A 13355-nucleotide genomic window follows, 5' to 3' on the forward strand; every position below is an offset into this window, starting at 1 on the left:
ATTTTTATTTTTATAGCGATGGGGTCTCACTATGTTGCCCAGGCTGGTCTCAAACTCCTAGACGCAAGTGATCCTCCTGCCTCACCCTCTCAAAGTGTTGGGATTGCAGGCATGAGCCACGGAGCCGGGCCAATTTTTTTTATTTCTTTAACAATAGAAGGTCACTACTGAACTGAAGGTGCTACATGCCAAAAGTTGTCTGAGCTAAGTATGAGGGAAGTACACACCCTGACCTAAGCTGTTGGAGATCCCACTCCTTTCGGACTCAAATGGTCTGTTTCACTCATCTGTGAAATCTGCCTGCTCCCTATGTGTAAGTATTTGAGTTTGAGATCCTTTAAAGCTTTGATCTCCATTAAATTGCAGAATTTGTAGCAAAGGAAACATATTAAGGATTTGACGGTCTTATTCTCACTTCACTACAAATGAAGGTTCTGACAGCTGTTTTTCCTTTTTTTTTTTTTTTTTTTTAATTGAGACAGAGTCTCTCTCTGCCGCCCAGGCAGGAGTGCAATGGCACGATCTCAGCTCACTGCAACCTCCACCTCCCAGGGTCAAGTGATTCTCCTGCCTCAGCCTCCTGAGTAGCTGGGATTACAGGCATGTGCCATCATGCCTGGCTAATTTTTGTATTTTGAGTAGAGACGGGGTTTCACCATGTTGGCCGGGCTGGTCTTGAACTCCTGACCTCAGGCGATCCGCTCGCCTCAGCCTCCCAAAGTGCTATGATTATAGGTTGGAGCCACCGCCCCCAGCCTTGTTTTTCTATGGGAAAAGATCCATAGCTTGGGGGCTCCATGTTCTGAAGAGGATGCAGACAGTTGCTACCACGATAGCAAGAAAGAAGACAACCTGAGACTGAAAGCAGAATATTCAGAATTTCACAGTGGGGCTGCCAGTCGGGAGTGCACCTGCCTTGCTCTTCAGGAACTCTGTCATGGCTCGTCTTTCTTCCAGCCTAGCTTCACTGAGCAATGGGTGGCCTGATTCCAGAGTTGAATTTGCTGTAGCCAAAACAATTTAGTTTTAATTGGCCAGGCCAGTTGACATAAGCCACCCTGCCCTGAGGATTTTGGACCACCTGGCTGAACTTGTAGACTCTCTCCATGGCACTTCAGGCAATAGGTTTTGTCCATACTGTGCTTGTTCCATGCAAGAGGAGTGCCTGAAGTGCCTGCAGCCAAACCAGACCCTGGTGATGCTCCTTTTCCCATGGGGGTGCTCCTGGAGCATCACTGGCCATCCTGTCATTTCCTACGGCTGCGTCCTGGGCCAAAATACAAAGCAGCTTTGAGGTGTAACTTATTATTTTGCCTTATGCATTAAAAAGGCCAAATAACATTAAAAATCAGTTATCTAAAGTTTTTTGTTTTGTTTTGTTTTGTTTTGAGACAGAGTCTCACCCTGTTGCCCAGGCTGGCGTGCAATGGCGCGATCTCGGCTCACTGCAACCTCTTCTGCCTCCTCAGTTCAAGTGATTCTCCTGCCTCAGCCTCCTAAGCAGCATCTGCACCACCACACCTGACTAATTTTTTGTATCTTTAGTAGAGACGGGGTTTCACCATGTTGGCCAGGCTGGTCTCAAACTCCTGACCTCATGATCCACCTGCCTTAGCCTCCCAAAGTGCTGAGATTATAGGCGTGAGCCACTGCACACAGCCTACAGTTTTAACATTTTTTTAACGGTTATGTTAGCTAGAATGTTTGACAATGAGGAGGAGAAAAATCTGAGTGCTGAAGGGTCCATAAAGGTCTTTCTTTTTCTTTTTTTCTTTTTGAGACAGGGTCTCAGTCTGTTGCTCAAGCTGGAGTGCAGTTGTGCCATCATGGCTCACTACAAACTCCACCTCCCAGGCTCAAGCGATTCTCCCACTTCTGCCTCTGGAGTAGCTAGGACTACAGGCACCTGCCACCACACTCTGCTAATTATATTTTTTGGAGAGACAAGAGTTTAGCCTTGTTGCCCAGGCTGGTCTCCAACTCCTGGGTGGCAAGCAATCCTCCTGCCTCAGCAACCCAAAGTGCTGAAATTACAGCAGTGAGCCACAACTCCTGGCCCATAAAGGTCTTTCTAAATCAAAACCAGACCCTCTTGTTGTCTTCTGCCCAGTCTGCTCATGGTTCTAATTTCCAAGTGTATATTCTTTTTCACCCATGTTGTAATGTTTGTTGACTTAAACCATACAGCGCTATAGATGATGGGGAGAAAACCTGTTGGATCACATTATTCAAAACTGTTTCCCACAGTTGCAGGAAAACAATAGGTACCTCCTTGGGAATCTCCACTGTAGGGACAAGTCATCAAGGCTCAGCACCTCCCAATTTTTGCAAAAGGCACTATGACAAATCAAGGAACGCCTGTGCCTTACTCTTACCACTAGGTGTCACACAAAACAATCAGGAATAAACACCAAGATCCTGAAGGCTACCAGAAATATGAAACCATAGAAGGTGGTGCAAAAAAACCTTATTCCTCAGATATTTTTATTTTTTATAACCATTTTTATACCTGAAGCCAAATATCTTCTTCTGATGTATCCTCTATAATTGGGACATTTAGAGCTTGATGTTTCTGTACTTGTTTAAAAGAAGTGACTATCCCCAGATGGGGGTCGGGGGACACCCACCCTTTATTTTCCCTAACAGTTGGAGTAGAAAATAGTTTTGAGTATATTCCAAATTATAGTGTAGTCAGTCTGATTTTCACAGCGTGTTTTCAAAAGTGTTAATACTAAGACTGCTTTGGCCAAATGATTAATATACTGCCAAGGGGTTCCTGGGTAAATTCTATGCATTTCAGTTTCTTTTTAGGGAAGTAGGAACAATATCTATCTTACAAGATTAGTTCTGAGAACAATGTGGTACATAAGGCGCTGGAATTCTTTCAAAAATTTATACCCTGACATTTCCAAGAGCCATGGTCACCCTTACAAAGGACAGTTAGGCATGCATTTGTAGACAAGTAATATGACTTTTAAGCCAGAAAAGACCTTAAGTAACATTCAATCTAATCTTATTATAAAAGTTAAGTATACCACAAAAAAGTTAACTGACCTCTCCAACTAATGTGCAGTCAAGTAAAGACAGAACCTGGAATTGAGATGTCCCATTGCAGTCACTGTTTCACCTTGCCTCAATCATTGTAGATTTGCATATCATACACCTGCAGAGACAATGGTGTCTATCCCTGGGAAGTTTTCATTGTAACATGTGATCATTATTACCCTGGAGGGTCTATCTGATTTTAATTTTTTTCCCTTCATACTTGGTCTCTCTCTATAGAGTCAGATTTCTTACATTCTAATATTAGGGGAGGGGTGGAGATATGAAGAGAGGGGAAGGGTTGGTTAGTACAAGGCCAGTCAAGGTAAAGATGATTGCAATAATCACCAGAAATCTCTGCAGAACTACAGAGGCCTCCTGGGACTAATTCTGAAGAGCTCTGACCGAAGTTTGCTTTATTTTGCCTGTACCAATTCTACCAAGTAGATGAATTCAGTCCATGGCTTGCAGGCTTGGAGGTGGAGGTGGAGTGGAGAGCATAAATTATATTTCTGCAGGTGAAACCAGAGCATAGTGAGCCGAAACCCCTTTCTACCCGGGTGGTGTGAATGGGTCCAACTGCTACTGTCCCCCAGGACAAGAGAGCAAGGAGGGGCGGGCAGGGTGGGACTGCCTTGAGCCTCCCGCAGGATGCCTGGCAACTACTTTCTTAGTGGTCCTTAAGGTCCAATCGCGGTTAAGGCACTAACTAAACTCATTCTTCAGCTTCCTTCTCTAAGTTCTCCTCGAATTTGGGTGCCCAGAAGTAGGCTCACGATCCTTTTTCTGCGGCAGCACAATGTAGGTCAGACAGCATAAACGAATAGCTACTTATGAACACAATAGCTATTCTGCTATTGCAAGGTATCCACAACCACCATTACAAACAATAACACCTTGCTTTACTTGGGAAACAAAAAAAATCATGGTCCTATTCAGCAGTTTCCCCATACAGGGAGCGTTTGCCCCTCCCCCAGTCAACAGGGCTGTTCATCCCTAGGAAGTGATTTGAGAGTTCTCCAAGGATTTAGGCTTTTCACTCCTCCAAAGCTTTCACAACTTCTACCTGGCGGGGGTGCGTGGGGGGGTGGGGGGAGGGGGCGAAGCTAAAAGTTCCTTTGCTGCAAAGAGCCTGGTATAGGCAGAAACACCGGCGCGCCCTGCAGCCTCCTAACCACAGTGCGTCCTTCCCCTTAGAAGTCTGGGGAAAGCAAATCCCTACGCCCAGCCATCATTTCCACTCTTGCGTTTTCAAAAGATCAAAAAACGGAAAGGACCGGCAGGTTGGCAAACCCCAAAGAGGGACCGCCCATCAGGTCGGCGTCCTTGGGATCTCAGCAGCCGACGACCCCAATTCAAATCGATCGTGGGAAACCCCAGGGAAAGAAGGTTCACTTGCAGAGGGACAGGATTACAGGGTGCAGGCTGCAGGGAAGTACCGGGGGAAGGGGGCCTGGTCGGAAGGACTTTCCAGCCACTCGACGCTCATCAAAAAGTTCCCTGTCCGTGACCCCAGTGGCTCATCGCAGGGAGTTTCTCCGATGAACCCCAGCTCAGGGTTTAGGCTTCTTTTTCCCCCTAGCAGAGGACGAAGCCAGTTCTCTTTTTCTGGTCTGACTGGCTTGGAAATTCCCCGAGCCTGACCCCGCCCCAGAGAAATCCCCAGCCAGCGTTTATAGGGCGCCGCGGCGGCGCTGCAGAGCCCACACCAGTCCGTGCCGCCGTCCCGCCCGCCAGCGCCCCAGCGAGGAAGCAGCGCGCAGCCCGCGGCCCAGCGCACCCGCAGCAGCGCCCGCAGCTCGTCCGCGCCATGTTCCAGGCGGCCGAGCGCCCCCAGGAGTGGGCCATGGAGGGCCCCCGCGACGGGCTGAAGAAGGAGCGGCTACTGGACGACCGCCACGACAGCGGCCTGGACTCCATGAAAGACGAGGAGTACGAGCAGATGGTCAAGGAGCTGCAGGAGATCCGCCTCGAGCCGCAGGAAGTGCCGCGCGGCGCGGAGCCCTGGAAGCAGCAGCTCACCGAGGACGGGGACTCGTAAGTGACGGAGGCCCGGGGCTGGGGGTCGTCGGGAGGGCGGGACGCGCGCGGCCAGGGGGTGGGAGGCGCCGGGCCTGGAGCCCGAGCCGGGGGACCAGCGATGCAGCCGGGCGGGCGCCGCGGCACCCCGGGGCTCCTGCACCGCCCCGAACGCTGCAGGGCTGCAGGGCTGCAGGGCCGCGCGGGGCACCGGCCCGACTCGGAGGGGCGGCGGCTGGGCCCTGGTGGATGGCAGCGTCGCCACACGCCCCCTCCCCCCAGACCCGTCCTCTAGGCCGGGGGCGGGGCGGCAGCGGGGACGCGAAGTCCCCGGTTGCATAAGGCGGGGCGGGAGTTTCTGGCCGCTGGCGGGCGCCGAGCAGCCGGGAGGGGAAGTACAGGGCGTTCCGAGCTGGCGGGAGGGCGGGGCGGTCTGGCCGGCGCCCGCCGGGGCCGCGGGGGGAGGGGGGGCGGAAAGTCCCTGGGCGCCTGCCAGGAACACTCAGCTCATAATAACCTCGCGGAAAACACCGCGGCCTCGGCCTCCAGAAACCCCGGCCTTGCGCAATCCCCCGCAGCCCGCGCCTCCCTGGGCCCCACGCGGTGCACTCACCACCCCTGGGGTTTTTCCCTCTCTTCCCCACAGGTTCCTGCACTTGGCCATCATCCATGAAGAAAAGGCACTGACCATGGAAGTGATCCGCCAGGTGAAGGGAGACCTGGCCTTCCTCAACTTCCAGAACAACCTGCAGCAGGTGCGCCGCTTGCCTGGCCCGGGTTCTCTCTGACCCTGGGACGTAGCTGATGTAGCAGAGTCACCCCAGATCCTTTCTGAATTCAGGGCCACTGAGCACTATTCACCCTCACCTTTTACTTCACATCAGCCCACATCCTAGAGAGTGAAGGAAATTCCACTGATTTGGTGAGGTCTTTATGACCCACCTGGAGCCTCTGCTATTTGCCAGACCTCCCCACCCCCCGTCTAGGAGGAGCAGCACCCAACCAGGAGACACGGGTTGAGGGGAACTCGGGGTGTGGGTTTGGTCCATGGCTTACTTTCTCTGGTCTCTCTTGCATTCGTAGACTCCACTCCACTTGGCTGTGATCACCAACCAGCCAGAAATTGCTGAGGCACTTCTGGGAGCTGGCTGTGATCCTGAGCTCCGAGACTTTCGAGGAAATACCCCCCTACACCTTGCCTGTGAGCAGGGCTGCCTGGCCAGCGTGGGAGTCCTGACTCAGTCCTGCACCACCCCGCACCTCCACTCCATCCTGAAGGCTACCAACTACAATGGTATGTCTGCCTCCCTGCCCTGCCCCAGCCCCTCGGAGGGCAGGTGACGTGGAGAAGGGGCAGGTGGGCCAACTTAAGGAGTCCAGGCAAGAGCTTAAACTCCTAACATTTGGAAGGTTGAGAAAAAATGTGTGCAAAGTGCCTATTGGATGCCTTTATAAAGTTCTTTCAGAACCCAGACTGTGGGTTCTTAAAATTCAGAAGATATGGCTACTTGTCCCATAAAAGAATAGGTGAAAGGAGTGAGGGTTGAAACAGGTGGTTATACTTTTTTCATTTTGTTCTTCCAGGCCACACGTGTCTACACTTAGCCTCTATCCATGGCTACCTGGGCATCGTGGAGCTTTTGGTGTCCTTGGGTGCTGATGTCAATGCTCAGGTTGGTGCTTCCTGCCTCCGACGCACTGAGTCAGGCTCCTCGTGCTTATGTTGTGAGCAGAAATTCCAAATGCAGCCATAAGCATCTCAAATTCCTTTTGGTTTCAGGAGCCCTGTAATGGCCGGACTGCCCTTCACCTCGCAGTGGACCTGCAGAATCCTGACCTGGTGTCGCTCCTGTTGAAGTGTGGGGCTGATGTCAACAGAGTTACCTACCAGGGCTATTCTCCCTACCAGCTCACCTGGGGCCGCCCAAGCACCCGGATACAGCAGCAGCTGGGCCAGCTGACACTAGAAAACCTTCAGATGCTGCCAGAGAGTGAGGATGAGGAGAGCTATGATACAGAGTCAGAGTTCACGGAGTTCACAGAGGACGAGGTGAGTCTGTGAACTCCTTCGTTGCTCTAACTAATGAGGTGCCATTCCCTTCACCCTCCCAGGCCCCTAGAGCTGCTCCTTATCAGAGGGGTATCCACATAATGAGTCTCTCAAATTTCTGTGCATAACCAGTATCCCAAGAATGTACCTGCCCCCACTTTTTTTTTAATAGCTTACTCTTTTTTTAAAGAGAAGCATTAAAGGCAAACTCCCTCAGCCTGTAAAGTTCATTATGTTTGGGCTATGGAGAATGGAGTCCAAGAGTTATTTCCAGTAGTGGCCTCCCCATCCCAGTAGCTTGGCAGAGCTCCGGAAGCTTAACGTGTCTTTTTTCCCCTTGTTTTCAGCTGCCCTATGATGACTGTGTGTTTGGAGGCCAGCGTCTGACGTTATGAGCGCAAAGGGGCTGAAAGAACATGGACTTGTATATTTGTACAAAAAAAAGTTTTATTTTTCTAAAAAAAGAAAAAAGAAGAAAAAATTTAAAGGGTGTACTTACATCCACACTGCACACTGCCTGGCCCAAAACGTTTTATTGTGGTAGGATCAGCCCTCATTTTGTTGCTTTTGTGAACTTTTTGTAGGGGACGAGAAAGATCATTGAAATTCCAAGAAAACTTCTTTTAAACCTCACCTTTGTGGGGTTTTTGGAGAAGGTTATCAAAAATTTCATGGAAGGACCACATTTTATATTTATTGTGCTTCGAGTGACTGACCCCAGTGGTATCCTGTGACATGTAACAGCCAGGAGTGTTAAGCGTTTAGTGATGTGGGGTGAAAAGTTACTACCTGTCAAGGTTTGTGTTACCCTCCTGTAAATGGTGTACATAATGTATTGTTGGTAATTATTTTGGTACTTTTATGATGTATATTTATTAAACAGATTTTTACAAATGAGTTATCCTGATCATTTTCTTCAGGCTGCCGTGGGCCTCCTGTTCTGAAGTCCCATCCTCCGGCAGAGGTGGAGGTGGAGCAGTGTGAGGGAGGAGGGAACTCCCAGCAGCTTCTCACACCTGACACCTAGCCTCCAGCAAAGCTTTGCAGGCACCCTGGGCCCAGTGTGTGGGAGGGAGGCTGTTGCAAGGTTATAGGAAATTACCAATCTCAGGCTTGGGGTGGAAGCATGCTGCTTGGCCTGTGGTTGGAGACCTCTCCATTGTCATTCTGTCATCCCCTTGATTTAAACTTCTTGGACCCTAATTGCCAGTTGAGGAAATTATTTTGGCCAAGAAGAATATGCTGAATTCATATAGAGCTGGGAAAGATCTCACTAATACAGGAAGTTCCTAAGGACATAGGCTCAGAAATGGGACTGCACTGACATTTATTAGCAGATGCTCCCCTCCGAGCCTCAGTTTTCTCATTTATTAGCTGGGCTGTTGTGAAAATTACATAAGACAATCCACGTAAAATGCATAGCAGAGTGGCAGGCACGTAGTGCTAAAGAAAAACAAGCTGTTACGCAACGTTCTTTATGTCATACCAGGAGAAACAAGTCCAGAGAGAATGTCCTGTCTAGGGTCACCTTGCAGGAGAGGTAGGTGGTTAACAGATTTCATACGTGCTTGTTTTGGGGTAAACATCTTTTAAGAGCATTCCATCTCTAAAAATCTATGTGTTATTGGCTGTAGTAGAAAAGTAGTAAAGGCTTGAAGGGTCTTATCAGTTCAGTCTACTGATTGTACTGAATGATTCCACAGAAGCAAATGTCACAAGAAACCAGTAATGTGAAACTTGGCTTAGATGCTCTATCTTGAAGTTTTCATCCCTAAAATGGCTCTCTTGCCTAGGTAGAGAGAATAATAAAGATGGGTATACTAAAAGCCCAGACTTTACCGCTATACAATATAAAAAATCTGCATTTGTACTCTGTAAACATTTTTATTAAATGTTTGGGGGATAGGGTCTCACTCTGTTGCCCAGGCTGGGGTGCAATGGTGCAATCACAGCTCACTGCAGCCCCAAACTCCTGGGCTCAAGCGATCCTCCCAACTCAGCCTCCTGAGTAGCTGGGACTACAAGCATGCACCACCATGCCTGACTAATTTTATTTGTAGAGACAGGGTTTCTCTATGTTGCCCAGGCTGGTCTGGAACTGCTGGGCTCAAGAGATCCACCCACTATGGTCTCCCAAAGCACGGGGATTACAGGTCTGAGCCACCACACCCAGCCAAAACATTTCTGAGGAAAAAGTAAAGTTATTGCATTCTAGAAAATGCAGAGTAGTGTATAAATGCAATTCATGTCTTTGACTTATACCTTAGAAAAAATTATTACATTGTCCCTTTCCTGATCCACAAACGATGTCAAAGTCAAAAGAATATGGTCACCTTGGACCAAAAAGGAGCCAATATTTAGTGGTCTTCCACATATAAGGAGTGTTACTACAGACCGGTTAAAGCCAGTTCTGCCCCAATTCTTTCTCTTTCTTTTTTTTTTTTTTTTTTTTTTGAGATGGAGTCTTGCTCTGTTGCCCAGGCTGGAGTGCAGTGGTGCGATCTCAGCTCACTGCAACCTCCACCTCCCGGGTTCAAGCGATTCTCCCTGCCTCAGCCTCCCGAGTAGCTGGGATTACAGGTGCCTGCCACCACGCCTGGCTAATTTTTGTATTTTTAGTAGAGACAGGGTTTCACCATGTTGCCCAGGTTGGTCTTGAACTCCTGACCTCAGGTGATCCACCCACCTCAGCCTCCCAAAGTGCTGGAATTTCAGGCGTGAGTCACCGCGCCCAGCTCTGCCCCATTTCTGTAGCCTTAGTCCATCCGGAACCCAGCACTGGCGGTCCCTCTACCAGTCTTATTCTCTGTCAAAGTGCCCGGGTTCTTCACTGAAATTCCTTGTCCATCCCCGAGCACCTCAACACAGGTGTTAAATGACCTACCACCACAGGAATTAGGTCAGTTAGGTTCAGCTCTCAGCTAAGTGGGAGAGGTAAGATGGGAGTGGGGTGATATCCCCACCCTCATTCTCAAAAGAACAAAGGTTGGAAACTTGGCTCCCCAATTTTGGAACGGTGCCCTTAGTACTTTCTACTCAGTCAAATGTGACTCTTCTTCCCTCTGTAAAGGGGTTAAATTTGTGCCAATTCACCCATACACTGTCTCTAGTTCTGTGCTAGGTTGTAGAAACAGGACAAAGCTGTGTGCCACCCCCTCATCCCCAGCCTCCTTAGAGCTCAGCTCTTGCATAGGGGCGTCACCCTCCATGGTCAAGCAAGGGTGGGCCCCTTCTCACCCACTTGGGCCCAGTCTCCCACCTTTCTAGGCTTCAGCTTTTCTTCTTTCTAGGTCCTAAACCTCAGAAAAGGTTCTGTCATCTGCATAAATCTCGAGGTAGCTGGGCCCAGTTAAGCACTGAAGGCTGCCCCAGTTCCTTACTCTCTAGCTCTTCTCCCCATTTCTCATCCCCCACCCCCACCTGTTTTTTTTTGCGTGTGTGTGATAGGGTCTCACTCTCTTGCCCAGGCTGGAGTGCAGTGGCATGATCTCAGCTCACTGTAACCTCCGCCTCCTGGGTTCAAGCAATTCTCCTGCCTCAGCCTCCCGAGTAGCTGGGACTACAGGTGCACACCACTACACCCAGCTAATTTTTATATTTTTAGTGGAGATGGGGTTTCACCGTGTTGGCCAGGCTGGTCTCGAACTCCTGACCTCAAGTGATCCATCTGCCTTGGCCTCCCACAGTCCTGGGATTACAGGTGTGACCCACCACACCGAGCCCTCCCTGCTTTTCTTTTCTTTTTGTTTTAAATTTATTATCTTTCTGTCCTGCCTGTTGGTTGGGTGACTGGAGCCTGGAGTTCCCTAAAGGAAAATTTTAGAAGGGAAACATTCTAATCTGTAGAAAATCTTCAAATTCCTAAGCAAACAAGAGCAAAAGGTCTCAAAGTAAACAGGCCAGCAGACGGAGAGCCTTCTTTAATGCACTTTGATTTCCTCCAAGAAGTTACAGATTGTGTGGGGACAGGTAGGACTAAGAGTGCCTAGAGAAAGGGGAAGTGATATGAGGGGGAAATAATATATCACATCAGCAACTTCCTTGAATTCAGTTCCTTGATTCCTTCTGCCTGCCTTATCCATCAGGATACATTTCCTGTAGCGGCCACGTGTACCAAGTCCTTCCAGAAAGTAAGGATTTTTCTTTAAAGAGGGAACAAACTAGTCTGAGCAATCTGAAGACCTTCCCCTGGGGCCTGGAAATTCAGAAGGCTGGGAGCTTGGGTGGATTTGCATGGAAAGTTCAGTTGCTACTGGAAGTGATTAAGTGGTGACAGAATTGAGTCTGTCAGATGGGTCTTCCTTCCCCAAGACTTCCCACCCCCGCACCCACCCACTCCCCCACCCCCAGCTTTCTGCCAGATTTTCATTAACTTGTCTTAAGTGTAGCTGAAATTTCATTTGGCAAGAAAAGTCTGAGTTGTGGAACTCCAGTCTGAAACATGCCCAAGAAACATTCCCCAACCTCTGGTGCCTGGACAAGAATATCCTGGGCTGTTTCCCCATTGAAAGAGAGCATTACAGAAACTGAAACTGGACCTCACCTGTGTTTCCCTCCTAGAGAAGTACGACTCTCCAACCCATTCCTTCATTTGCATCAAAAAGAACTATTCTCCAGGCCTCCTGCCAAGGGCAGGAATAAGAGGAATAAGCCATGGCCTCTGCCCCTAAGAGCTCCTTGCTTAGGTGGAGAGGGAGACAGACAACTGCATGGTGATGAGATGAAAGCCCACAGCACGGGAGCTGAGCCCAGGCACCAGCGCGGAGTGCGGGTGGGAGAGACGGGTCCAGAGCTCATATTCCAGTTAGCTATTTACCTGCCAGTACTATATTATCTTATCCCATGCCCCAAGTGACTGTGGCAGGCACCCTTTCCACAGGGGGCAGGAAGTATGACCCAGCATCAGCCAATCTGAGTCATTGACAAGTAGGACTGGACCCTGAACACTGACATGAAAATAGGGCCAAGGCCCACAAACCAGCCAGCAATCCAGGTAAGTGTGACCGGGTGCGGGGGCTCATGCCTATAATCCCAGCACTTTGAGAAGCTGAGGCAGGAGGATCATTTGAGCCCAGGAGGTCAAGACCAGCCTGGGCAATATAGGGAGAGCCCATCTCTACAAAAAAAATACATTAAGGCCAGGCACGGTGGCTCACACCTGTAATCCCAGCACTTGGGAGGCTGAGGCAGGTGGATCACTTGAGGCCAGAAGTTTGAGAACAGCCTGGCCAACGTGGTGAAACCCCATCTCTACTAAAAATACAAAAATTAGCCAGGCGTGGTGGTGCACGCCTGTAATCCCAGCTACTCGGGAGGCTGAGGCAGGAGAATCGCTTGAACCCAGGAGAGGGAGGCTGCAGTGAGCTGAGATCGCACCACTGCACTCCAACCTGGGCAACAGAGCGAGACTCTGTCTCAAAAATACAAACATACACACACACACACACACACAAATGTATATACATGTATAACATGTATATATATATAAATGTATATACATATATATGTGTATATACATATATAAATATATATAATGTATGTATGTTTTTATTTTTGAGACAGTGTGTGTATATATATACACACATATATGTATATACATATATAATACATAATATGTATATACATATATATAATGTGTGTGTGTGTATATATATATATATATATATATATATATATATATATATATTTAAAAAAGAAAACAGCAAAAAAAACCCAGCTAAGTGTAATAAGGGAGATGGCTGACACAGTACAAGGCCAAAGGCATAATCATCAGGGCTCCAAGAAAGGAACAAAATCCTGAAGGAAATGTACTTGAAGGATGGAAACCTGGTTTTATTTTTTTATTTTTTTTTTGAGATGAAGTTTCGCTCTTGTTGCCCAGGCTGGAGTGCAAATGGTGCGATCTCGGCTCACCACAACCTCTGCCACCTGGGTTCAAGCGATTCTCCTGCCTCAGCCTCCTGAGTAGCTGGGATTACAGGCATGCGCCACCACGCCTGGCTAATTTTGTATTTTTAGTAGAGAAGGCGTTTCTCCATGTTGGTCAGGCTGGTCTTGAACTCCCGACCTCAGGTGATCCACCCGCCTCAGCCTCCCAAAGTGCTGGGACGACAAAGCGTGAGCTACCGCGCCAGCCGGAAACCTGGTTTTAAAATGAGCTTATTTGTACCTGTGGAAGGAGATTGCCGTGGTGTGCAGGTTGGCCCCTGACTGAGCATCGGAACTGGAAGGAGTGGAGAGGCAG

General features: G+C 49.0%; 1 protein-coding gene across 1 annotated transcript; it reads left to right on the plus strand.

Moving 5' to 3' along the window:
• Positions 1 to 1783: 1783 nt before the first annotated feature.
• NFKBIA (NFKB inhibitor alpha) lies at positions 1784 to 8005 on the plus strand. The gene is made up of 6 exons (XM_004055083.5): positions 1784 to 5079; positions 5708 to 5816; positions 6145 to 6355; positions 6646 to 6734; positions 6842 to 7111; positions 7459 to 8005. Exons 1-6 carry the CDS (start codon positions 4853 to 4855, stop codon positions 7504 to 7506), a joined length of 954 nt encoding a protein of 317 aa, XP_004055131.1. The 5' UTR covers positions 1784 to 4852; the 3' UTR covers positions 7507 to 8005.
• The last annotated feature ends 5350 nt before the right edge of the window (positions 8006 to 13355 follow it).

This window comes from Gorilla gorilla, chromosome 15 (assembly GCF_029281585.2).
Source record: "Gorilla gorilla gorilla isolate KB3781 chromosome 15, NHGRI_mGorGor1-v2.1_pri, whole genome shotgun sequence".
Classification (NCBI taxonomy): Eukaryota; Metazoa; Chordata; class Mammalia; order Primates; family Hominidae; genus Gorilla; species Gorilla gorilla.